At 32.0% G+C, this 27560-nt stretch overlaps 1 protein-coding gene across 1 annotated transcript in view; it reads right to left on the bottom strand.

The window, feature by feature from the left end:
* The window catches only part of eIF3l (eukaryotic translation initiation factor 3 subunit l), a 58188-nt gene extending 30700 nt beyond the window's left edge, over window positions 1-27488 (bottom strand). Inside the window, exons 1-7 of the mRNA XM_035351798.2 lie at window positions 27336-27488; window positions 16113-16155; window positions 10754-10883; window positions 1290-1369; window positions 1136-1197; window positions 977-1046; window positions 769-842 (exon numbers count right to left, since the gene is read on the bottom strand). Coding sequence (XP_035207689.1) covers window positions 769-842; window positions 977-1046; window positions 1136-1197; window positions 1290-1369; window positions 10754-10883; window positions 16113-16155; window positions 27336-27368 — 492 coding nt within the window. The 5' untranslated portion in view covers window positions 27369-27488. The remainder of the gene's footprint in view (window positions 1-768; window positions 843-976; window positions 1047-1135; window positions 1198-1289; window positions 1370-10753; window positions 10884-16112; window positions 16156-27335) is intronic.
* Between the last annotated feature and the right edge of the window lie 72 nt (window positions 27489-27560).

The following is a 27560-nucleotide window of genomic DNA, read 5'->3' on the forward strand; positions in this document are numbered from 1 at the left end:
CTTCTTATTACGTTTTTCATTTGCATGAAATTAAAATGAAAGATTATATGAGGTGTGACACACACACACACACACACACACAAAAAGACTAAGTATGTAGCTTGAAAAAAGAGTGGAGTTGGCAACAACTGTTTGGGATTGTAATGATCAAGTAGGTTCCCAGTGGCCAGACCGTTAGTCAATACTACCACACTGAAGTACTAAAAAGGCTTCATGAAAAAATTAGGGAAAAAAAAGCCACAGTTGTGGAGTTATGGATGGCTGTTGCACCAGGACAATGCACCTGCTCACATGACACTACCTGTCAAGAAGTTTCTGACCAGCAAAAACATTACTGTGATGGGGCATCCTCTTTATTCACCTGATTTGGCTACTGGCGAATTTTTTTTTTATTTCCTAAAGTTAAATCTTGTTTAAAGGGAACTCATTTCACCTCAGTTGAAGAGGTTCAAGCAAAAATGGAAAATCTCCTGAAGGGCCTTCCAAAAACGTTATTCCAGAACTGTTACAAGCAATGGCAGCACCGAAAGCAAAAGTGTGTGAATGCTGAAGGTGATAATGTCACGGAGAACTGATTGTGTAAGTACAATGATTTTTTGGACCATTCACTTTTTTATTTATTTATTTATTTATTTTTGTGTCACACCTTGTAGCAAGAAGTTATACTATACAAAATTCATTTGTATTATCTATTCTATTAATAAAGTTTTTGCAAACTAGTCAAAAATTAATGTAATTAGAAATGCAGACAAAATGGCTAAAAATTACCTGATAAATGAACTCATCAATAATTTCCCACAGCCACTGATTTGGTAGTTCGAGTTGAACAGGTTCACTAGCACCTAAAATTAAAAAAAGAATTAAATTTAATTAAATTAACTAGAGCAACTTTAAAAGTGCTTAATATGATTCCAAAGTGGAAAAATGAAAAATAAAGAATGTCCGATTACTGATTTCCTACATACATAATACTTACTTAATATCAGATTAAACAAACGGCAGTAGTTGAAATATGATTCTAGTCTTTCAGATATACTTGGACCACCCTAAAGGACGTAAAAATTATCAATATAACTTACTTTAGGAAAAAAAAAAGAAAAGAAAACTATTTGAAGTGAAATCTTAATGTACTTACACTAACTCTTGCATAAAGATGCCTGTAATATAATTCTTTGTACAGAATATCAAAAGTTTCATCTGAAAATAAGTTGTTAGATAATTAAAAGTCTAAAAGGGGGTGGAATGTAACAGCAAGATAATAATCATAATATTGAAGAAATAGGGCATACCATCATGTACAATAGATGCAACATCTTTTGCTAATGGCCATGGCGTAGTTTTGTAGAATCTCTCGGTCAATTTTACATAACTAGAAGATAATTAAATAAGACATTTTTATTAAATCAAATTTTCATTTTATCTAACTATTTTGAAGAGATTTTTTTAATGCAAACAAGCTCAACTGATCACCAAATTTTGACCGAACTACATCTTAAAATTCCAGATTACTAATTTAAATAGATTTTTAATTGTATTAAATGTTGTACATAAATTAAAGTCAATAGTTTCAAAAAATAACTGCTAGATTTATTTTATCCCATTTTTCTTTTTATTTATTTATATTATTTTGCTTTATTTATATAATTTGCTTTTTATATCATTTTGCTTGAATAAAACCATACAGTAGTTAGTATATGGATATTTGAAAATGATGACTAGACTTTTATTTTCGAAAAATATTGAACTTAAGTCTTGTATCAATATAAAGTTTCTTAAAGAAGATGAAAATAGTATCAACACTTAAAGTAGGTAGATGTATTTGATATTTTGAAACTTAATTTTTTCTGTGGCCCTCTACAGCAATATTCCTGACATGCTTTGATATGTTAAATTTAAAAAGAAACTTTCATCCAATGCAGAACATTTGTTAACTTGATGAATGCAGTAAATGTCGCTTTATTATTAATCCCTAAATATGGCCAAGAAACCACAAATTTTGGAACAGAAAAGAAACTGAAAGTAATTACATGCTTAAATAGCTGCAAATTTTGCATGGAAAGGTATGAAACATTTTATATTCAACTAACAAAATCATCATGAACATTTTATTAACTTGAATTTCATCAGTTCCATAGAAATTTGCCTTTGCCCTTGTAGGGTTCCCCTTAGTTCACTAACCAGTTATTTTAATTCTGGTACATTCCTAAATTCTCTCTTTAGAATATTTAAATGGGTGAAATGAGAAAGACAGAGCATGATTTCGGTAGTGTAGCACATGTTGCTATTTTGTCTTCCAGAGCGCCTATATATTCTGGCCATTTACTTAGTCTTTTGTTGATGTAGGTTGCTCAGTCAGCCTGTTAGATTAGATTACATTAAATTACAAAGTCTAGCACTACTTCTGACATTTTGAATTTATTGTTAAATTTATCTTCAAGTTCTCACCACAAGTAGTCTGTGCCTTTCTGTTAAAGAGCTGTGATAAATAAAAAAAAGCTTTTTACACCCTTCCCCTGTTGAGTTACTCTTCATGCACTTGTGAGAAATCGCCAGGTTGAACTTTAGCTACGAAGACAAGATCTTGTACGCCCAGAAATATCTTGTACTCTTGTTTTAGCCTTCTGTCAATCTAGAATGTTGAAACTTGTTTCTATAAAATTTCTCTATTAATTTCAATAAACTTTCAACTTTTCAAGTATGTATCCAGAATAAATATTTCAGGAAATTTTTAACACTAAAAGGAAATTTCGATCTCATTCCTGATATTTTTACACTATGTGATCTATTATTATAAAAATAAGTTTAAATAAATTTGCAATATCTCTATCTGTTATTTTCTTCAAGAGGTTTTTCATAATGTATCTAAAATTTTTAATTCTTAACTTTTATATGATTTTCATAGTACTTAGATATTAATACAACCAAATGTAGCAGAAATCACAAAATTTTCAGAATGTACTACTCTAGCAACCATGATCCATAACAATCCTTCAATCAAGCAAAACAGCTTTTTTCATATGCATTCTTTTTTGATGTATCCAAGTTCCAATAGATTTTATAAACAAATCGGGTTATCTTTTACCTTAGTTTTAAAATATGAGCTAGTAGAATTTGCCACAATGGAAGAAACTGATGTAAAATTTTCGCATGAATACTGAATTTCTACTGAAACTTTTCTAAAGTGAAGAATAAGAAAATGCGTTTCCTCGATAACTGCTGTTGCCCAGGATTCTACGAAGCTCAGTTCCTGCAATTTTTTTTTTTTTTTAATGAAAATAGATTACCATATACTTCGGGAGAAGAATAGCACAAAAACATCACACACAGATTTGAAGGAGAATGTGTTTTATTTTTAAATATATTATGTAATCTTTTATTTAATAATTCAAATTTGTATTTTAAGCTGCTAAAGTAAGTTTTCTTTTTATATCTTGATAGAGTTTAACGACTTATGATAAATGAGGACAGTTTGGGAATCTTTCTAAAAAAAAAGGTGCTAAAAACCACCAACTTGCAGGCGATAAGTAACTTTCACCCTTTTCATCTGTAAAAAATCAAACTGCACCAAGCTGATTGCATTGATATGTAAGTACCGTTTTTATGTTTCGCATATTGCTGCAAGCAGATTTTCGTTTTCAAAGTATACATGTTAAATAAATGAGGCACTGTATGTGCAACTTTTATCTAATTTGACTCTCACTCAGCATGAAATCTAAACAAATGAATTTATGAACCTTCTAAATAGCCGATTTCATTCTCAGAAATAATAAAGCTAATTTCTTCTAGGTTTGAAGTTTATTATTATCATTAATTTAATCTTACTGAAAACATATACAGTGCTAAACAAACTTGGTATTTTTGGTTAGCTAGGTACAAGCGGAAAGTCATCAAAAAATTTAGACCTGGACCAACTTTCATACAAACCTGACAGGAATCATTCACCGTCATTTCCAGCATTCACTTAAAACAAGCAACATTTATTTTTACTACAGTCAAAAGTCTTTAATCTGGACTCGTCAGGACTTCGGCGATTCCGGATTATCGATATTTCCGGATTATAGATCATCAGTTTAAATCTGGTAAGATGGCATGCAGAAATTATAAAATTAAAAATATGAAACCTTAATTTATGAAATAAAGAGCAATTATGATCTAAAGGGTATCAAAATTTACAAAACAAAAAGCTTAATATTTATTTTTTTACTTTATTAAACATATCTTTCAATGTAAGTTGTTTAAGTTGCTTCGTTTTATGTGCTAATAATTTCTCTTTAATTCTATAAACAGACATAATTTCTTGTTCAGTTACAAAGTTCCGCTGTTCAAGTCCTATAATTGCTGTGTCGAGAATACCGACTAATTTGTCAATCGAAATTTTTTTTTTCACTAATATCTCTGTCACTTTCTTCCCGCCTTTATCCATTTTTTGCAGCAATTCCACTTTTTGTTTGATGGACATCAAAACATGCTTTCGCTTTGTAGCTCTTTTGGCAGCTCCAGAATCAGAAATTCTATATGACATAATCGAAAGTTCAAGCTTACTTTTATAAAATTGCTCTAACAGTCTGCAAAAAATAATATGCCTGATCCAATTTGAAGACTTAAGGAACAATGCAATCTGCAACATTAACTGAAATATATAATTAGATAATTTTAGCTTAGCTTATACCATTCGTTATACATTAAACGCGCATGTGTAAACGTATTATGCGAATGCGTAAACGCATTATGCATTTAAGGCCCGTTTCCACTACTGCGTATGCGTTGCGGTGCGTATGCGTTTCTCCAATCAGCGAACGAATTCACTTTGATTGACATCTGCAATCCGGTCGGTGTGCGGTGACGGATGACATACGGATGGAGTTCAACAATGTTCAACTTCTATCCGTATGTCTGCGGTTGCGTTGGGGTCACGTGGTGAAAAAGGAGCAATCAGGTGCAGTGACTAAAAATTAATGGCGGCAGAAGTAGCGATGAACGCTCGCTAATAGGGAAAGAATGTTTTGCTAAAAAATACTTATTTCTGAATTAACATTATAGCGAGAAATCTGCGTGCTGAAAATGACAGCAATCAGCTGAATTTAGTTTAAAATGATAAGAAAAACAAGATAACTGCAACTACAGTACTTGTTCGTTCAAGAAAATCAGCGGCAAAAATTATCATTCCAAGTCCATGAAATAGCAAAATTTGTTCTGATAATCATTTTTTAGTTCTACATACTCATTTAGCTTTAATGAAAATGAATGTCTGACTATATCAAACTGCTATAACAAATTAGATATGATTAAAAGATTTGCTATTTTTTTCTTTTGAAACAGGTAAAAACTAAAAACGTTAATTATAAATTAAATTTGATAGCCTTTTAAATACTCCAGTTCATTGAAGAGTATGTTAAATTTGTATTTCCCTTTATAAATATATCTCTTTGGATAACATATATTTGTAAGCACATGAAATATATTTTTAGCAGCCCGTTTAACTTCAATCGGAACGCCACTTTAAAAGATAATGATTTTTCCAAAAAATGTACTAGAAGCTGAAGAACAAACTCTGGTGAATTTTTCAGACAATAGCAAAGTGAAAGAGGACCAAAAAACTTAAGTTTTAAGAATTGATTTACTTGATGATGTATATAACCCAAAATATGCATGCGACTTACGTGTAATCCTAGCTTAGTGGTAAAGCTGATGTTAATGATGTCCACTTTTTGGAGTCGTGAGTTCGAATCCCATACGCTTTTTGCACCATGTCTGCAACTTTCTTACCTTTTTATTCCAATTTGATCTATATTCGTGTTTTATAATTTATTTCTATTATTATATGCATTAAATATATTGTTTTATTTATGCTCTTATTTATTTAAATTTTTCCCGCAAAAAAGTTTGAAAATTATATAATACTAATTTAAAGCATATCCTGTACATATATATTTGAATTTAACAAACATTCTCTATTTGTAAAAAGCAAATTTAAAGTTAATTAAATTTAAATGAAATTTAATGCAAACAAAGAAATGATTAATTATTGCTGTGCAAGTATCAAAATCCATGAATAAATATATAATTCCAAAAATTTATTAATCCTTAAAAAATTTATAAAAATGCAAAAGTGAATAATGGGATAGATTATTAATCCTAAAAAAATTATAAAAATGCATAAGTGAATAATAGGATAGATTATTAATCCTAAAAAAATTATAAAAATGCGTAAGTGAATAATAGGATAGCTTATTAATCCTAAAGAATTTATAAAAATGCATAAATGAATAATAGGATAGATTTAATCCTAAAAAACTTATAAAAATGCATAAGTGAATAATAGGATAAATAAATTTTTGGAATTATATATTTATTCATGGATTTTGATACTTGCACTTGATTTACATATGCTCTCAGAATTTAAATGATATTGTATATTAGTTTGCAGCAATAATTAATCCTTTATTTGTTTGCATTAAATTTCATTTAAATTTAATTAACTTTTAATTTTTACGAATAGAAAATGTTTGTTAAATTCAAATTTCATTCCTTGCAGCAATGGCGCAAAAGAATTATTTAAATTTAATTTATTTTGAAACCCTGCAGATATATATATATATATTTTCGTTTCACTTTTATGTGAATGTATATACATGTGCTCAGACTTTGGGATGTTTACGACTCTAAACTTTCATTCCAATTAACATGAGACAGTATTAATTCCCTAAACATTTTTTTAACAAAATATTACTATAATAATTGCTTTTAAATTCAGTCCTCTCCTGCAGAAGCGCAGGAATTAATTAATTAAATATCTCCATTTTCTTTACCTAATGTGTGTATTTATAAAGAGAAAAATCTTATTTTTATAACTTCTTGTATAAAAAGAGATATGAATTAAAAATGTTTAAATTAAAAATAATATTTTATGGATTATGTATAAAATATAACTGCCCATAGTGCATTTTAAAACAAACGAGATTTCTAATAAATTATCCAGCTATGACCCTGAAGTCGGTGGTATACAAGCATAGCAAATTTTGCTTAAATATTGTGAACCTTTCCTTACAGTTGCTCTGTACTTTTAAAGTACCAACTATTTTTTAATCCCTTTAACTTTTTATTTTATGTTATTTATTTGTTTACTTTTTCACTAACAGTACATTTTAGTTTTAATAATATATATATTATTTCATAATATTTAAGGCTTCTAGAAACACAATTTTTTTTTTTTTAAATTTAGTTCAGCTTCTATGGAATTCGTCATGTTCATAATATGCATTATAACCTTACTTATCTAAAATTCCATATCAAATCCAAAACAAACAATACTCGCTTAAGCCGGAAAAATTCAGATGTTCAGCGTCGTAACTCGCGAACTGCTTGCGCCAAAATATTACAGTGACACCTAGCGGCGGAAAATGAAAATATTTTACGCATACGCAGCAGTGGAAACGCTTGTACGGATGCCGAAGGCGTGTCTTCAATTGACGCAACGCGTTCGTATGCAGTAGTGGAAACGAGCCTTTACACATGAGCAGAAAGTTTGTAGCATTGAGGTCCGGATTATGGATGTAAGGATTAAAGACTTTTGACTGTATTATGCAAATTTGGTATTCAAAAATGCTGAAAATTTTGGACTTGTTACCAAATGAAGAGAAGGCCATTTCTCCCCCCCCAAAAAAAGAGGGAAGTTGGCAACATATTCAACAGGTAATCAAAATCATGAAATGAAGCTTTTTTGATGAGTTAGGTGGCATAGCAATATTTCTACCTCACACATCAAGCATATTTTGGAGTAATCGAATGAATATGAAAATTTCTTCTTCGTATACTTATGAAAATAAATACCTTTCCGTTCATTTGTTCAAGTAATCCTAAAACAGAAAAAAAAATCTGATGTGTGCACCACATGACTTCCTTGTACAGAATATACATTTCATTAATTTTTTAACTCAGAATGCACAAAAATTACATCATCTGAAGAATTATCTAATCGTTGTCACATGTTCTATTCATATACTATAATAAATCTAGAGAGATGTATAAAGGAAATTAAGCAAAGAACAACAACAAGAAGGAAAAAAAGAAAGAAAAGAAACAGTTTTTCACAGACAATTCAGTATTTCTCATTCAATTAATTCAGTTCTCACTTCGCGACAAGGCAAAAATACATTAAAACTTAAGATGTCTGTATTAAAAGTTATGAAGTAAATCTTAAACACTTATTTCTTCGAATAAATTCCAAATTGGATTAAGCAGGATTTAATTCGCAATAATAAAAGACGTTATCTTTGGTATTGCGAAGCTTAGTTTCTCTAGATTGGCATCAAATCTACTATTCTGCTGTTTCAAATGTAAACAAGCAAAGGCCGTCATGGGAAAAACTACTAGGCTTAGCGGCACTTAAACAACTTTTAAATTGTTGATAATTCTAAAAATATGGCATACAGATTTACTAAAGGCATAAAATCCTTAACCAGAATATTAGAACAATATAATTCAATCATTTTTAGAGCAAAAAATACACAATTTACAAACATATAAGAATAAAGAAACTGAGATCACTGAGCCCAGTAACAGAGTGGATATACATCATACATTTGGTACTTATATACTTTTGGTGTGGCTGATTGCAACCAAAATACGAGGTGCACATCTACATGTTATAGGAGTTCTATATACAAAATTTCAATGTTCTGAATGCCACGAAAAACTCTCTTCAGAATTCATTTTAAAATAGTTGTAAAATTTTTTGGGAGTAAAAGACTCCTTTATCCTGTCCCTATGTACAGATATCATGCAAAAACATCATTAAATTGCATTTGATAGCAGTCAAAATGGATATTTGTGTTGAAATATGATGCCTGAAAATTTTCGCGATTACAATACTTCCTTTTTACTTCATACAAGGAAGTAAAAAACCCCCAACAACAAAATGAAATATTTTTATTTTATAAGATTTCCAGGGAGATAATAAATGATATATAACACAAAGGGTTTGAGTAGAGAGAAGTGTATCCTTTGTATTATCGGGAAGATGTTGTTTCATTTATGGTACCATGAGTAGTTGAATGGTATGGAAACCTTATTATGACGTAATTGGTTGCATGACTGTGGTAAATTCGTAAGGGCTTGAGGTGTGCATGTGTTGGTTAGGAAGTATATTGCTTGTTTTGTTGTTTAGATTGCAAAATGGCCGAATGTGGTAAGATTAATTTGAAGTTTCTGTACGATTTGGAAAGAAAGAGGAAAATGAAAGTTTACTTAGCTATTATTAGGTGTCCTGTTTGTAGGAAGGAAATGCATATGGTCGAACAACGTTAAAGAGGATATTTTCGACTCTCATTTTGTGAATTTCTGTGGCGATGAAAGAATACTGATTCTAGTTCAGATAATTTTAGGAAGTTTTTGGATGCTGTTAAGGAATTTTCTTTCACTGAAGACGTATTAATTTGTAAATAAGTTAAGTGGATATTTCCTTTGTGTAGTGCAAAGATGAATTTTCTTTTTTATGTTATTTCATTGTTTGATTTAAAATAAAGTTTATCAAAATTATGTATTTTTTGTTGGCTGCTCCTTTGACTTTTCAAGTGAATATAGTTCGATGTGTATATGGACAAAGTCAAGGGAGTGCGCAAAGCCTAGTTTGTGCAACTCTGATTTTTTTTTAAGTGAAAATAGGTCAGCGTGTACATGGATAAAGCCAAGGGTGTGCACAATGACATTTTTATGCAATTCTGGAAATTTTTTTTTTAAGTGAAAATAGGTCGATGTGTACATGGATACTAAGTTTGTGCAATTCTTCGTCTTGTTATTTTGGCTTTGTGTCGCCAAGGGGTACCCGTAAATATTCTTTTACCAATGCAAAGTAAATAGTAGAATATCATTTAAAGGCTACTCAATATTATAAAACATTTGAATCTATTTTATTTTCAGGATATAACTAATGAACATTTAAAATGAAAATTTCTTTAATCAGTTTACCATTATGTAATGAACGCATATAACAGTTTCACCCAAATAAAAAAATTGCGTTTTTCTTTTTTGGTTTTAAGCACATAATTCTATTATGTCATTAGCAACAACATAAATTTATCAGTAATTTAAGGCTAGGTTATTTGAATAAAGCAAAGTATCTAAGGGCTATCTACCTAAGGGCAGGAATGCCTTTGTGGAGGACTTTTCTAGAGAAACTATTTCGTATTTGCATTACACATGGTGAAAAAATCTGAAAATCATTCATGCAACCAGCCAGTTTTTTTACATCCCAGGTGAATAAATGCCCAGGTCAACTCCCAGTATTTAGCAGTTTTAACAACTCAGCCTCTGGTGGGTTCAGTAATCAGTAAGCCTCTTTAAAAACAAACAAAGTCTCTGCTAGTTCGATACGCTGAATTACAAAACCATACTGCAAAGAAGTTTTAATTCCTTATAATGTAGTTAACAAATTAACAACCTTTCAACACATAAAATAAAACAAACACCATATACACATAAAATTTGTTTGAAACAGTACTGACCTGAATTTTGCTCACAAAATTTTACTAATATATTTAAAATTTATCAAGTACAAAAAACTTAAATTAAAGAAGGGATGGGAATAAAAGCGTTACATCTTTTTTAGATATTTTTAATTTATTACAACACCACTATTTTTTAGACAAAAGATTTTGAAAGTTCTTAAAAAAGTTATTAAATATGATTTTATATAACATATATTACTTATGGAAAGAGAGAAGAGGCAGAATGAAAGATGAAAAAAAAGACATACCTGTTTTCATACATGCTCTGCAATTCATATACATTTCCTTCATTTATAGCTTTAGCTAAGTACATCAAAAAATTTCGTACCACCTCAGGAATTTTGTATGTCTCCGCAACTTGTCTCTCATAATCCATTTCTAAAACAAATAAAGAGAAGTAGTAGTGAAAGTGGATTTCTGAACCTTAAAGGTTACATGCGTTAAACTCATTTCAGATACTTCGAAACACATATCAGAAACAAGAACAAGTTATAGCCAAACACAAGTTTAAAGTAACAGTAAGCATGAGGTACATTAACATGCACAGTATTGAAACACCAAGAAACAATTTCAAAACAAATTCAAATTAAATAATAAAAACTCATCTCTTTCAGATTTTGAAATACAGTGGCATCTCTTCGTTACACTCGGGGCAAACAGGTTCATTCTTTGTTTTTAGTACATAACTACGAGTTATTCGAGAGTGACCAGTTCTAAGGGAAATTAACAAGACTTCCTCTTTCCAGTTCCTGGTAGTTTCCAAACAGTCTAAAAGGTAACCAAAATTCTCTTCTTTTTTGCCGCTTCGAACAGTCAGAAAGAAAAAATCATAAAAAAAAAAAATAATAATCACAAGTAATCCTCAAAGTAATCACCATCGGCATCCAGTGCCTTTTGTCAACGAGTGGCTAGCTGTGTGCTGCCACCGCAGTAAAACTTAGGAGTTCATGAGGGCCTATCGAGGTCGGTCAGTTGTTGAAGGATTTCCCACAACGATTGTTGTCCAGGGAATGGAAAAGATGGTAGTCTGTTGGCACGAGGTCTGAGAAGTATGGTGGATGGGATAGTGTCTAACAGCCCAGTCACTGGATGATGTCCCTGGCCTCCTGAGCCACATGTGACCTCACATTGTCATGGAGGAGGATTACACCATTATGATTGACCAATGCTGGCTCTTTATGCATCAGTGCCTGATGCATACATTCTAACTGCTGCAAGTACAGGCCTGTGGTGATGGTTTGGCTCACTGGCATGAGCTCATAGTGCACCACTTGGCGACTAGTCCACCAGACACAGAGATCATCAGATACCTATACCTGGAAGTGTGCAGTAAACTCACCACATGTTTGGCTACTGCCACTCTCTATGGCTGCTCTCATGGCCTCATCGTTGTGGCTGACCGCTGCATGGTGCATCACTAAGAGACATATTCCCTGACCTGAACTTCTGGAACCATTGCCTAGCAGTTTATTTGTTAAGGGCATCATCCCCAAAAGCCTAGTAAATCCTGCGACTTGATTCTGCTGCTGACAGGCCCACTTTAAAATAATAGAGCAAACAACTCCGAAAAAGCACCTTTGACGTGTCCATTTCAATCAGTCGCTGTGCAAGTTATGTTTGAAGTATCGATACAAAGTGCTTTTATATTCTTGGTCAATGTCCAGACTCCATAATAACCACTTCATCGCCAGGTTTGGTGACTATTTTTCTATGTTTGGGGTTCACTCCTCCATTGCCATATCGGAAATTGCAAAATCTTCTTTGGTCACCTTTTACTTTAGGTTTTACTCTTCTTATTATCTAGCTGAACAGAGTTGCTGTCATCTGATTAAGACTCTCTGCTTGATGACAATACCAACAGTACTAAAAGAGATGACACAATTCAACTGAGGCTTTGGTGTCAGCCAGTTCGACTGAAAATTACATAAAATCATTAACTCTGTGTGACAAATGAATAATGGACACTAATCATACTAAAGAAAAAGTGAAAGATGTTAATGAAACATAAAATGTTAATATCTATCTATTTATCATAAACTGAAACTAATAATGCTTATTTGATATACGTAGTGTATTCGGAAACTAAGAACCGTTTCATTCTAGCGCCGTCGCAGGGCTGTAGTAGGCGTCCCGCATGCTCTATAGTCTTTTTTCTTCACTGACTTCCAATTGTCGCCATTTTGGTTGCTCTATGTTGTGTTTTCAGTTTGCTGTGCACATTCAAAATGTTTAAGACAATTAGTTCTCCCACTGACTGTGAGATTCGTGCCGTGAATTAATTTTTGAACGCGAGGAATGTTAAACAGGCCGAAATTTATCGTCAAGTGACAGAAGTTTACGGTGAATTCGCGATAAGTGATGGAATGGTAAGAAAGTGGTACGAAAGTTTAATGCAGATCAAACAAATGTCCACATCGAGGCTCGGAGTGGTCGGCCTTCTGTTGTCACCGATGATTTGGTAAGGAAAGTTGATGAAGCAATTCATGAGAACAGACGCTTCACAATGACAACTCTTTCAGAGGCATTTCCACAAATTTCACGTACTGTTTTGTTCTCGAAGCAAACGTTCGGTCAGATTCCTATTCCGAATGCCTAATACAATACGGTCGTGAATCAATCCATTTTCTTGTTCAGCAAACTCATAAGTTGACGCTAAAGTCTTTAACTGAGTGACATAACATTCAATTGTTTGTCCTTCTTGCTGGCTACACGAAAAGAATTTGTAACGTTCATATACGACATTCTGCCGTGGTGAACAATAATCTTCAAAAGATTTCAAGACCTCTTCGTATTTCTCTTTATTCTCAGGTGGCTCAAATCGAAACGTGTTACAGTCAAAAGTCGTTAATTCAGACACCCATAATCCGGAATGATCTATAATCCGGACCTCAAAGCTACAAACTTTCTGCTAATGCGTCGCGTTCACGCATGCGCACAGGCATTTACGAGAGCGCGTAAGACCCTTACGGCTGCGAATATGTTTGTGCGCATGCGCGTTTAATGTGTAACGGAGTTATACGCTAATACGCTAAACTAATTCAGTTAATGTTGCAGATTGCGTTGTTCCTTAATCTTCGAATTGGATCCGGCTTATTATTTTTTGCAGACTGTTAGAGCAATTTTATAAAAGTAAGCTTGAACTTTCGATTATGTCAAATAGAATTTCCGATATATATTTACTACAAAGCGAAAGTATGTTTTGAAATCCGAAATCTGTTTATCAATTTCACGCTGCTCTGCGGCAGAGGGGGGGGCAGAAACGTCATTATTAGATTATGATAGATTAGAAAGATTATGTCAAATAGAATTTCCGATATATATTTACTAATATGCAATTTGTATCTACAAAGCGAAAGTACGTTTTGAAATCCGAAATCTGTTTATCAATTTCACGCGGGGGATTGGAAGTTAATCTGTCAGCACTATCCTTATCTTCAGGGCAGACGTTTTTATTTTATTTGGTTTATAATTCCGTACTAAGTGTAGTATTTCATCTCGATGTACTCCGTCTTTGATATGATTTAAATCAAGTTCCTCGTCATTATAATTCGCTTCCGATAGTGAAGAAAGTGACCCAGAGGTTATTGAAAACGAAAACATTTCGATTGACAAATTAGTCGGTATTCTCAACACAGCAATTATAGGACTTGAACAGCGGAACTTTGTAACTAAACAAGAAATTATGTCTGTTTAATAGAATTAAAGAGAAAGTATTATCACATGAAACGAAGCAACTTACATTGAAGGAAATGTTTAATAAAGTAAACAAATAAATATTAAGCTTTTTCTTTTTGTAAATTTTGATAGCTTTTGATCATAATTGTTCTTTATTTCATAAATTACGGTTTCATATTTTTAATTTTGTAATTTCTGCATGCCATCTTACCAGATTTAAACTGATGATCTATAATCCGGAAAAATCGATAATCCGGAATCACCGAAGTCCCGAGGAGTCCGGATTAACGACTTTTGACTGTATAAATTTCAAGTTCTTCAGTACCGAGTAAATTCAAAAGGATTGCACTTTTAGTCTTATCTGGCTTGGCATCTTTTTTCCGTTGCAAGTAAATAGTTTTCTAGCTCTTGCTTCCCTTTTTTCCATTTTTCTTTAACATTTCCGATGAAGAATGTTAGCGGAGCAGGTGGTCTGAAATCCATTTTGCTTCTAATACCATGTAACTTCTTGTGTAGTTTGTTTAAACTTAACAACTTGTGTACTTTAAAAGTAGACTCAACTAATGAGTATGTCTCAAGAATTCAAAATTTTTATTATTACATTTTTAAACAGTTTACATGACATTCAGCTAGCACAGTAACACGTGCATCACAACAACGGAATCGCATAGCATGCGCACCATTAAAGTTATAGTTATTTACAGTTACAGTTATAGTTATTTTAAATATACATCACAGTATATATGCACGACTTTACTTTTCTACTAATTACTTTTAAAATTAAATTGTATAATCAGTGATTATGTTAAAATCAGAGATTATGTATATTTATTAAAACATAGATTATATAATAATGAAAATACACATTAAATTTGTATGCTATTATGCTCATGATATTAATGAAATACTTTTTAGATTATAAACACATAAGACCTATATTTTTATTATAATTGCTACATATTGAAACATTGGAAATTTATGGATTTATTATTATGAATGATGAAAAACATTTGTAGATACCCTCATTAATATAAATCTTATTCATTGCATTAATACTAATAAACATACATCAACAACTTCTAAACCACCACATCTCTCTCGCTATGTGTATGTAAATATATGACTTATTAGATGTGTGTACAGTCATTAAAATTCACCCACTTGCACACAACCTTTGCATTTGTAACTATATTTGTGAATTTAAACAAAAAAAAAAAAAAAAAAAAAAAAAAAAAAAATAGAGCAAGTAGCCTTTATGAAATATTTAGCATTTAGGGGAAGAAATAAAAATTTTTGACTCATCACAAAACAAATATCACTAAATGGCATTATATCATATATATAAAAGTTATTATATAAATATATCGATACAAAAATAACTATTTGCAATAATAAAATCAAATATATACAACAGATCATTACAAAGAATAGGATATCTCTTTGCACGTTTTTTCTCTTTAGCTTTTAGAATCGCCAGAGTTGAGATAAAAGTAATTTACTTAATAGCCATCATCTTTCTATTATTTTCCTTAGCTAACAATAAAGTTTAAAATGAAAAGAGTGCGAGCAATACAAAATACAACAGGGAAAAGCAATCGTCACTTTTGCCAATCTGAGCGATAACTGATTCTTGTTTGGCCTGTTTGATAAAAGTGAAGATGGTAACCCGATTTCGCGGAAGCTGACTTCCCAAAATTGTTCCTTCTAACATATACCATATGTGATAGCAGCCTAAGGGGAAAAGTCAAACAACCTACATAAAACTCTAATAACTGAATTTCTCATATTTTATTTTTCAACATCTACCTGTGATAAAAGAATTAAGACAATAGTGGTAAGAATAAATACAAAATATTGTGTATTTATTAAAAGTTCAAGCAGGTTAGCACTGTCACAGTATAATAAATATAGGATAACAAATGAAAAACATACCATGTAAATCCACATCATGAATGCTATGATAATAGGGGTCATACTGAAATTAAAATGAGAAAATAATCTTAATATTCAAGACAGTATAAAATTTACACACAGACATAAAATAAGGTTCTAATTTTAATTTGAAATCAGCCTTTAAGTCCCACTTTTAATTTGTTACTTCTTTCCTATAGCCTAAAAATAATAACATATTTATCATAAATCCTTCTGAAATGCATCAGTTTAAAATTAATCCCTGTCATATGATTCTCAAATTAACATTAATGGCACATGTACTTACATCATAGCAAAAATAAAACTAAATTCTTTTATATTCTATAATAATGATAAATTTGCACACTAAAACATTTATTTAACCAATCAAAAAATATAAAGCACAGCCACATTCACTCATCTAAATCTAATATTAATATTATAATCTTCACAATCTTTTCACATCTATCTCTGACCTGCTAAGATACAGCCTGCAGCCTCTCTCTTACTTCAACCAAATTCCTACACATGTGCGAAAAGCATGCACGTAGTTACTGAAGAATGGCAACATGTCTTGAGACAGTTAAACTTGTATATTTACTCCAGGAATGCTGTGCCAAAAATAAAGAATTATATCAATCAACCATGACTGAACAACAAACTGAAATCAGTGTAGATTATGAGACTATAACATTTGTAAGGGAGAGCTTCAGTTACTTGTAAATGCTTGATAAGTCTAATTAAGTGTTGTTAAGTGAGCGAACGTGTTATAAACTTTCTCAAAATGACAAATTTTTGCAATCTATATCATAAAATAACAAAGAACGGTTAAGATAAAATAACACGCCGAACAAGTATTAATTTAGAAGTCAAATAATAAAAATCAGTATTATATTTGCAAATTTTTCCAGAACTAGTTTCGATGGTTTCCCCCAACCATCATTCTCAGCTGCTAAAGTGCAAATGATCAGTGTAAATGAACGATTTGTGCTCCATTTGCACTTTGGCAACTGAGGCTGATGTTTCGATAAAACCATCGAAGCTAGTCCTGTGAAAATTTGTAAATATAATGCTGATTTTTGTTGCTTGACTTCTAAATTAAAAAGAATGGTGAGTCTATATTTTAGGGTACCCCTTGGATTATTGCCAAGTTGTTTCGTTCATGGTAACCTGAGTATTTTACATTGAATGTTATGGAAAACCTATTATGACATGATTGGTTGTAATGCATGATTGCGGTGATTTTGACTGTTTGGAAAATATTTGAAAGGGCTTATTTATATGTTGGATGTTGGTTAGGAAAAACATTCCTTACTTTGTGCTTTACGCTGTAAAATGCCTGCTGGTGGTACGATTAACCCAAAGTTTCTGCACACTTTGGAACAAATGAGAAAGAAAACATTGACTGACCGGTGTGTAGGCTTCGTTCATCTCTTGGTAAATTACACAATGAGATTTCAGGATTTGGAAACAGGAGCTCATATCAACATTATGGAAGGTATGTGGGGTGTGATAAAAAGGGATTTTTTAAAAGAAATGCCACCGACAGTCAGGAGGACATTTTTCATTTTTACTTTTGCGAATTTATGTCGCGATGGCAGTATACAGATTCTAGTTTAGATAATTTTAAATAGTTTTGGATGCTGTTAAGGAATTCAAATGCAGTTTTTTGAGATTATATATTTTTTGTTTTAATTATGTTTTGGATGCCATTTGACTAGGAAGGTAGTTGGATGTAAAAAAGGAATGGCGCCAAAAAATCGCCAGGGGATATCCTGAAATATATTTTTACCCAAAGAATTTGTATGTATGTGTACTGCGCAAAAAAAAGGGGGCGGACAGTTTTATATCCACCGTTCTACTGAGCCAATTAACAAAATTCAAACTGTGTTTTTAATGTCACAGAAGCACGACATAGGATATATATTAAATTTATATATAGTATTATTCTAACATAGGTATTTTGACATAAAAATCAGACTTTTTCTGAAACGACATGTCAGTTTTTTACCATATTTCGATTATATGACTCAAATTATGCCTAACTATTACATTTTGTAAAATTTGGTGAGAAATTTGTGGAGAAACTCAAAACTTTATTTTGCCACATTTTTTTAAGTTTGTGCCAAGAACAACTTACTCGGCGAAAATCTTAATTTATAGTAACCTGCTTACTTTCTTTTTTTTTTTTTTTTCATTGATGCACGAGTGGAAAAAGGTCCATTGCTCATTCTTTCAAATAATTTTAACAAAGTGAAAAAAATACATTTTCATTATCATCAATATGTGCCAATATGTAAATTCACATATATCTCAGGAAATTTTGAATTAAAAAACTCGGTACTATTCCGTTTTCAAGACTGTAAAAAAAATTGCAGCGAAAACGTATGCAGAAAAGCACCAAATCTAGCAAACGCGGCCATTTAACAGCGCGTCAAATCTAGTGTACGTGCTGATTTCAGATTGTGTAAGTTTATATAGTTCTAAATTTCTAAATTAAATAGTTTATATAGTTCTAAACGCCACTGAAATAGTTTAATTTTTTAATCTTTTTTTGATTTTAAATCCTTTTTTGATATCCTATAGATTTAACAATTTGGGAATTGCCATGACGAAGTCTTGTAAAAAGCGGCAAATAAGTAAGTGGGCGATTCTGCACTTTACCGAGAATTCTTTCAGAGAAAAGGCATCATTCATGATAGAAAATTATGCTTGAACAACCAACGAGATGAAATTATGCTTTAGCGATAACTTGGTAGCGAAATAGCGATGCAGGCATCCATTCAGTTATGTTTAGCAATTTTTATATAAATTATAATAATAAAGTATTATATGAAATTAACCTTTCATCTAAATTAAACATCAATCTTAGATAGTTATTTACTATTATACTTCCTTTTTTGCGTTAGGTTTGCCGCAATTATTTTTGGCAGCACTGGCATTAACAATAGTTTGGCGATTTTTTATGGCCCTCAAAACCGAATAATAACAAAAACTTTAATTTTTGCAGGTATGCTTAGAAATACATCTACTTTAAGATGATGGTAAACAATTTATAGATCATTACTGAAATCTGTTTCGAAAAATTTATAAAAATAATTTAAAAATAAATTATAAAAAAGGCACAAATTTTATTTGGAGTGAACCTAAATTTAGAAATGTGAGAAGAAAAATCAAATAAGTTTAATTAAAAAAATAGAAATAAAAAAATATATACAAAATTCAATAAACATGGAGAGACTAAAATTTTGAGAGCTAATTTAAAAAAACTACTAGTGCGATTTTTACAAAACTTGGCAGTAGAACAAAATAAAATAAAACAAAAATAATAGATAAAATACAACAAAAGCAGAAAGAAAAATATGAAGATTATTAAACAATGTTAAAGTAATAACAATATTAAATAATAGAATGAAACAGAACAGTTCATTTAATGCGTAATTCAGCAGAAGTTATAATTTCAATTGAAAATTAAGAATTACTGAAGTGCAGGTTGAATCCAAGCTCTGCATTCGCGATTTGATTTCAAAGTTATTTAAATTATATTTGTTAAGACCAAAATACCAACTTTTTTCAAATGCCAATGGTTCTATGATACTTCCCTTCTCAATTTCGGTATGGATTGGATTATTTAATTATGGCAAAGCGCACAAGGGCTATCTGCCTTCCTGGAAGACTTTCTAAGGGAAACTGGCTCGTATACACGTCACACATGGGGAAAACCACGAAAACGCCCATGCAGCCAGCCCGTTCGCGGTATTCGAGCCTCGGACCGAACTACCAGTGTTCAGCGCCTTTACCGATCAGCTACTGGTGGGCACCTAATTTCAGTATGATTATTAGAATAGTATCTTAGATTCAAAGCAAATAATTGAAATAACATGCTAAACTGTGTCCAACAAATAATTTTTCAGTTATTAGCTTTGTTTTATGAGATGAGAAAACAAAATCACAAACCATTAAAAAGGGGAAAAAAAAAAGTTTGGAAAAATGAAAATCTGAGGCTAATTTTTGGAATATGGTAAGAGAATTTAATAGGATGTAATCTGAATGCATCACATGAATTATTGAACTGAAGAACATAATACGAAGTTCAATGACATGTCTGCAGTAGATATATTTGAAATGATATTCAATGTAGAAAATCAAAGCTTCTTCGTCGCCAAACCACAAAATTATGCGCTTTTCAAAAATGCTTCTGATCTAAAAGTAAATGTTTCCGAAATGCAAATGTATTTCGCAATACTATCGTTATAATCCTGTCCTATCTAAATGATCCTTTTGGGATTCTTCAAAAGACTTGAGAAATGACCTGGTTGCAAATTCTGTGTCGGGATCGGTTCTTTGAAATCTGTCATTTTATTTATTGTGCTCACAACAGTCCAATGGCTCAAAATGATAAAATGTTGAAACTAAGGCCTTTTGTGAATCTGCTTAAAGCGAAGTTTCTCCATTTATTCAAACCTGATCAATAACTATGTTTTGATGAATGCATGGTAGAATATTTGGGTAAGCAATAACGGGAACTACTCTGATATGCGCCCTCAAGTCGCCAAATTTCTCGCCAACACGCTGCCATATTACTATCTAAATTTTTTGTCTACATTTTGAACTTTTAGCCTAAAATGTCTCCAAAAATGCGGTTTTCGCACATGCAAAAACTACGTTTTGACACACAATTTAGCTAAAAATCCGAAACAAAAACAAAAAATTTAGATAGCAAAAACGTAAAGTTTCTAACCAAAAATATTTGACAAGAATCCATGTACACAGCGACATGTTTTAACTTAAAAAAACATCTACGAATTGCACAATGTAGGCAACGAACGAATCTACAAACTACGCACACCTCGCTTTAATAAATTAACATAACAATAAATTTCAAAGAATACCATGTACACAGCATTCTGTTTCAACTTTAAAAAACATCTACGAATTGCACAGTCTAGACACTAAACAGCAAAATAAACTAAAATAAATTTCAAACAATTTAAAAAAACAACAATAACGACAGAAATTTATACTAAAGAACCAATGAACATAACATTCTACAAAATAAAAACAAGGATAAAATAAAATGCACTTACCATGAATTAATGCGTTTTCGAATAGCAGAAATATAAATTTCATACCGCCTTTAACATGCCGCCACGTAATCACTATCGTATTTACATGACAGCCAGACACACTATCCAGAAAATTTATACTATGGTTCACAAATAAATAAAATCACAAATCCCTACTTCTATCGTGCACTGCCATTAAAAATAATCTCCCAGACCCTCTTTCCACACCTCCAAATACCCACTACCCTTCAACAGGATGGCCACAATGATATTTCTTTTTGCCGAACTTCAATTCAACAACTTCCACCATTTTATCTTTTCCTCCCATCTTCTCAGACACAGAGGCGAACCAACGAGCTCCAGCGAAAGATCTTTCAACCTCAACAGGTTTGCCATAGAACACGCAATCGCGCCAAAAACCAGCGCAGAACACATATCGCCACATTTGGTGAAATTAGGGCGTATATTAGAGTTGTACCCAATAATGAAATCTGATTTTGGTCTATGAATTCATGCAATTACATACAGAGTTGACACATGAAAAAATGTGAAGACTCGTAATATTAAAAGCATAAGTCTTAACGGTACAACTCTGATAAACGCCCTAATTTCACCAAATGTGGCGATATGTGTTTTGCGCTGGTTTTTGGCGCGACTGCGTGTTGTATGGCAACCATGTCGAAGTTGAAAAATCTTTTGGTGGAGTAGTTTAATCAAAGAATTTTGAGTTTAATTGCTGGTTGGTTCGTGTCGCGTGTGCTTTTGATATGGCTTATGCTGCGATGAAAGAAGTGGTGGGAAGGTTTCAGCCGCGTATTTTAGATTGTGTGCAGAGTAAATTTAGTATGAAAAGGTACGATGTTGGAGTTGTTTACAAGTCTTTTGTTCACGGATGTATTTATGGGGATCGTAGTGTATTTTTGAAATTTCTGTGGGAGTCGGGACTTTTAAAACGGAGTTTGACGTGTCCAAAATGTGGAGTTGATATGAGAACTTGGATGAAAAATGGTGTTTCTGATAGACTTGCGTGGGTTTGCAGTAAAACTGTTGCTAATAAAGTATGTGGTTGTCAGCGGAGTTTAAGGTTTGGATCTTGGTTTTCGTGTAGCAAGTTAACGTTGGAGGAAGTTTTTATTGTTACTTTCGAAATTTTGAATCGTAGGAAGGCATGTGATATAGCAAAATCGTGGAAGTTTTCTTCACAGATGTTGTGTGACTGGCAAAATTTTATTAACGAATGTATTTTGGACTTTGTATGGTCTGTATCTGAGAAGATAGGAGGGAAAGATAAAGTGGTGGAAGTGGACGAATCGAAATTCAGCAAAAGGAAATATCATCGTGGCCATCCTGTTGAGAAGCAGTGGGTATTTGGAGGTGTGGAAAGAGGGTCTGGGAGATTATTTTTAGTAGTTGTGCATGATAGAAGTAAGTAAATGCTAATGCAGTGTATTAAAGAGTGGATTGAGCCTGGTACAACTATTTTTTCCGATGGCTGGAAATCCTACAAGGATTTGAGAAAAGAAGGTTTTGAGCATTTATTTGTGAACCATAGTTTAAATTTTGTGGATAGCGAGTCTGGCTGTCATATAAATAGTATGGAAAGTACGTGGTGCCATGTGAAAGCTTCGTTACCTACTTATAATAGAAAATGTGATTTTGAATTTTATTTGGCTGTGTACCGTTACTGTCATGAAATTAAAGAATATGCTTTTAATAAATTTCTAGAAATTGTAAGATGTATTGAATGGGAAAAATTAAAAATTTCTTTGTAGTTTATTTGCAAAAAGTGTTTGTGTTTTTTGTTTTTGTGAAGTTTGAAATTCATATTTCTGCTTTTAAAAGAAGCTTTCATTATGGTAAGTGCATTTCATTTTACTGTTTTTATTTTGTAGAATGTTATATTCATTGTTTTTTGTATGAATTTCCGTTTCTGTTGTTGTTTTTTGAATAGTCTGAAATTTATTTTCTTGATTTGTTTTTAGTGTAGATTGTGCAATTCGTAGATGTTTTTTAAAGTTGAAACAGAACGCTGTGTATAGGTATTTATTCTTTGAAATTTATTGTTGTTATGTTAATTTATTAAAGCGAGGTGTGCGTAGTTCGTAAATTCGTTTATTGCCTACAGTGTGCAATTCGTAGATTTTTTTTTTTTTTTTAAAGTTTAAACAGGATACTGTGTACATGGTATTCTTTGAAATTTATTGTTGTTATGTTAATTTATTAAAGGGAGGTGTGCAAAGTTCGTAGATTCGTTCGTTGCCTACGTTATGCCATTGGTAGATGTTTTTTTAAGTTAAAACATGTCGCTGGGTACATGGATTCTCGTCAAATATTTTTGGTTAGAAACTATGTTTTTGCTATCTAAATTTTTTGTTTTTGTTTCGGATTTTTAGCTTAAATCGTGTGTTCAAAACGTAGTTTTTGCATGTGCGAAAACCGCGTTTTTGGAGACATTTTAAGCTTAAAGTTCGAAATGTAGACAAAAAATTTAGATAGTAATATGGCCGCGTGAAGTTTCTCGTCAAAAATATTTGGCGACTTGAGGGCGCATATCAGAGTAGTTCCGTCTTAACTATCAAATTTTGCTTTTTTAAATGTTTCCTAACACGAAAGTAACTTTAAGAAAAACATGCAATTTATCCCTTCTGCCATCAAAGCTCCGATACCTACAAAATTTGTTTAAGTTACGTGGACAAAAATTGTGGCAGTTTTTCAGCTCAGTATTTAGGGTTATCATAAATAACAAGATTATCATAATTTTTCATTTATCGCACCCAAATGTCACGAAAAAGGACTAATACTAAAGCCGTGCCAAAAAATTTGGTAAATGTGCTGCACCATTAGTTCAGATACTAAACGAATTGCCAAATAAAATATAAAACTTGGGTACAACTCTGATATATGCCCTAATTTCACCAACTGTGGCAATATGTGTTCTGCACTGGTTTTTGGCACGATTGTATGTTCTATGGCAACCCTGTTGAGGTTGAAAAATCTTTCGCTGGAGCTCGTTGATTCGCGTCTGTGTCTGAGAAGATGGGAGGAAAAGATAAAATGGTGGAAGTTGTTGAATTGAAGTTCGGCAAAAGGAAATATCATTGTGGTCATCCTGTTGAAGGGTAGTGGGTATTTGGAGGTGTGGAAAGAGGGTCTGGGAGATTATTTTTAATGGCTGTGCATGATAGAAGTAGGGATTTGTGATTTTATTTATTTGTGAACCATAGTATGAATTTTCTGGAGTGTGTCTGGCTGTCATGTAAATACGATAGTGATTACGTGGCGGCATGTTAAAGGCAGTACGAAATTGGTATTTCTGCTGTTCGAAAAAGCATTAATTCATGGTAAGTGCATTTTATTCTTGTTCTTATTTTGTAGAATGTTATGTTCATTGGTTCTTTAGTATGAATTTCTGTTGTTATTGTTGTTTTTGAAACAAAACGCTGTGTACATGGTATTATTTGAAATTTATTGTTGTTATGTTATTTTATTAAAGCGAGGTGTGCGTAGATCGTAGATTCGTTCGTTGCCTAAATTGTACAATTCGTAGATTTTTTTTAAAGTTTAAACAGGATGCTGTGTACATGGTATTCTGTTAAATTTATTGTTGTTATGTTAATTTATTAAAACGAGGTATGCGTAGCTTGTTCGTTGCCTACATTGTGCCATTCGTAAATGTTTTTTTAAGTTAAAACATGTCGCTGTGTACATGGATTTTTGTCAAATATTTTTGGTTAGAATCTTTACGTTTTTGCTATCTAAATTTTTTGTTTTTGTTTTGGATTTTTAGCTTAAATCGTGTGTTCAAAACGCAGTTTTTGCATGTGCGAAAACCGCGTTTTTGGGGACATTTTAAGCTTAAAGTTCGAAATGTAAACAAAAAATTTAGATAGTAATATGGCAATGTGAAGTTTCTTTCCAAAAATGTTTGCCAAGAAATTTAGCGATTTGAGAGTGCATATCGGAGTAGTTCCAAAACTTGCCATTTGAATTATATTTCGGCAATTTATTTACAAGTCTTCCACTGCTAAATTAAAAGACCATGGATATAAGGGAACAGGAATGATACGAGAAAATACCAAAAGAATGATTTTTACAAAGTTCAAAAGAAATGAAAAAAATGAATCATGGTTCATGTACATTTCAAGCAAGAACAAGACATTACTTGATGGGTAGACAATTCTGTAGTTACTGATGCATCAACAAATGCTCGAATTGAGCCAGTAACACAAGTCTCAAAGTACTAGAAAACTAAAAGGGAAAATATCACAGTAAAGAGACCAGCTTTGATTTCAGAATATAATAAATATGTGGGCTTAATCCTAGTATACGGTGCACATGAGAGTTGGCGAAATTCGGGTTTAAGAGACTAGTAAGCGCACCAATTGTGGTAACCAAGCTGATTTGGTTACTCTGAAGGAGAGTGTATTTGGGAACATTTTCGCGCATGCTCATTAAATACTTTAAATTGAGAAGTTTTGATTGGTGCAGATGGAAGAGAAGAATTATTTCAAACCATTGATTGAAGTTTCGTTAATCTTCGGCTGAACTGAATGAGAAAGGATAATGTATGTTCAGGTAAAATTTATTTATCTTTTATTTTTGGTATTTTTTATAGTAACAGTAGTGGTTTTGCCAAGTTTCTGATTGGTTAATATTTTTTAATTAATCGGTTTTTGGTCAGATACTGAATATGATTTTAGTTTGATAACGTTTTTTATTCTACAGTTGGATAACGTTAATTTTCGGTTATGATGTGCAGTGCTATGAATTGCGAGTATTTAAACACGAAATTTTTTTGGAAGTTAGAACTGGAAGGAAAGCTTGTTGTGATTCAATGGGCAGTAGATGCCGGATTGCTGCTGAATTTTAAAAATCGTGCCATGGCCGCACCGTATACTAGGATTTGGAAGGAACGTGGAGTGCTGTTAAGCGTGGGATAAAGGAGACGAAAAAGGTAAGCGAAGAGTTTGACTCTTATTTGGTGGAATATATGTGGCGGCGCCTGAAAAATAATAAATCGTCATCCGAAAAAATGAAAGACTTTATATTTTATATTAAAAGATTTTTTTCTTTATATTAAAGACTTTATATTTGCAATAAAAGCAATATATCCGCCCCCCGAGTTTGAAGGCTTTGGCATTTGAGTTATGATATAGACCCTAAAACATATGTGACACTGAGCCATGGTATTTAATTTATTATATTTGATATGTGAATGTTTTGTATTTGTTGCGATGCATGTTGAAAATTATATTTTTATTTGTTATAAAGTCTGTTAAAAATTATTTTCAATTTATAAATGTTTGCGTTTTTTTTTCTTGTGTCTCACCGTATGCTTAGGATTTATTATCTTATGATTATCATTTTGTTTACTTTTTTTGCCAACTCAAACTTGTGGTGACGCTTTACTTTGAGGTTGCCAAAAATTTGGCGACAAACGTAAATGCATCATTTTGGTGTTGGCGAAAGAGAGAATGGATGAAAATCTCTCACAAATTCAGCAACATGAAAGAAATGGTGGTGATCAATATGTACTTGGCTCATTGATGTATTTAGTATGCATAGTTTCTTATAAGAAAGTCTGGAGAAGGCACAACACAAAGATTCCATTGCATGCATATTATGCAAATATCAAGCACAAAAAACAAGATAGTTTCTTTTTTTAAATTTATATCAATACTTCTCCACAAGAATCGCCAGAAACACCAAAGCAAACTTATTAACAGGTTACAAAGCCAATAATGGTTATTCTCAGTTAGAAATCAACATGCAAACATTGTAACAGCTATCAAACTGATGTTTCAACTTCTGGTATGAGATCAACACTTCTCTATATTCATATAATAAAACGTTTTCATTACTATAAAAGCACATGCACTTTGAATCATTATAAATTAAATGACAGGAATTATCCTGGAATCAGATTAATTTCTGGTTAATCAGCACCCTTTTTGATGCGAATCCTAAAACTTTAACAGGCAATGAACATTACCTATTACTAAAAAATTACACAATGCAGCACTTAGATTACTATAATATCTTAACAATAAACATAAAATATCAGAAAGTATAATGATGAAGCATATGGAATTAATAAGCACATGGGGCAGTATGCACCGAAAGATGTTAAACTTGTGATCTTAAAAGATAAATATTAAAATGTGAAGAAAGTAGTTACATCATCTGCGTATTCATCCGGATAATCCATCATCACACACGAAAACTTAATCCAATTTCAATGCTAACACAATTTCGGAGACACACTTCACCGTCACGTAAAGCAATTTCACCGCTGATACACTGTTGCCATAGCACAAAACGTACAACTTCAATATTTATAAAAACCATATTCTAGAATATTTTAAAACACTATTTTTATGAAATGGCCATTAGAAATAATAAA

The sequence above is a fragment of the Stegodyphus dumicola genome, chromosome 6 (genome assembly GCF_044657685.1).
Source record: "Stegodyphus dumicola isolate Sdum_Otavi_A_Nest chromosome 6, ASM4465768v1".
NCBI classification, from domain to species: Eukaryota; Metazoa; Arthropoda; class Arachnida; order Araneae; family Eresidae; genus Stegodyphus; species Stegodyphus dumicola.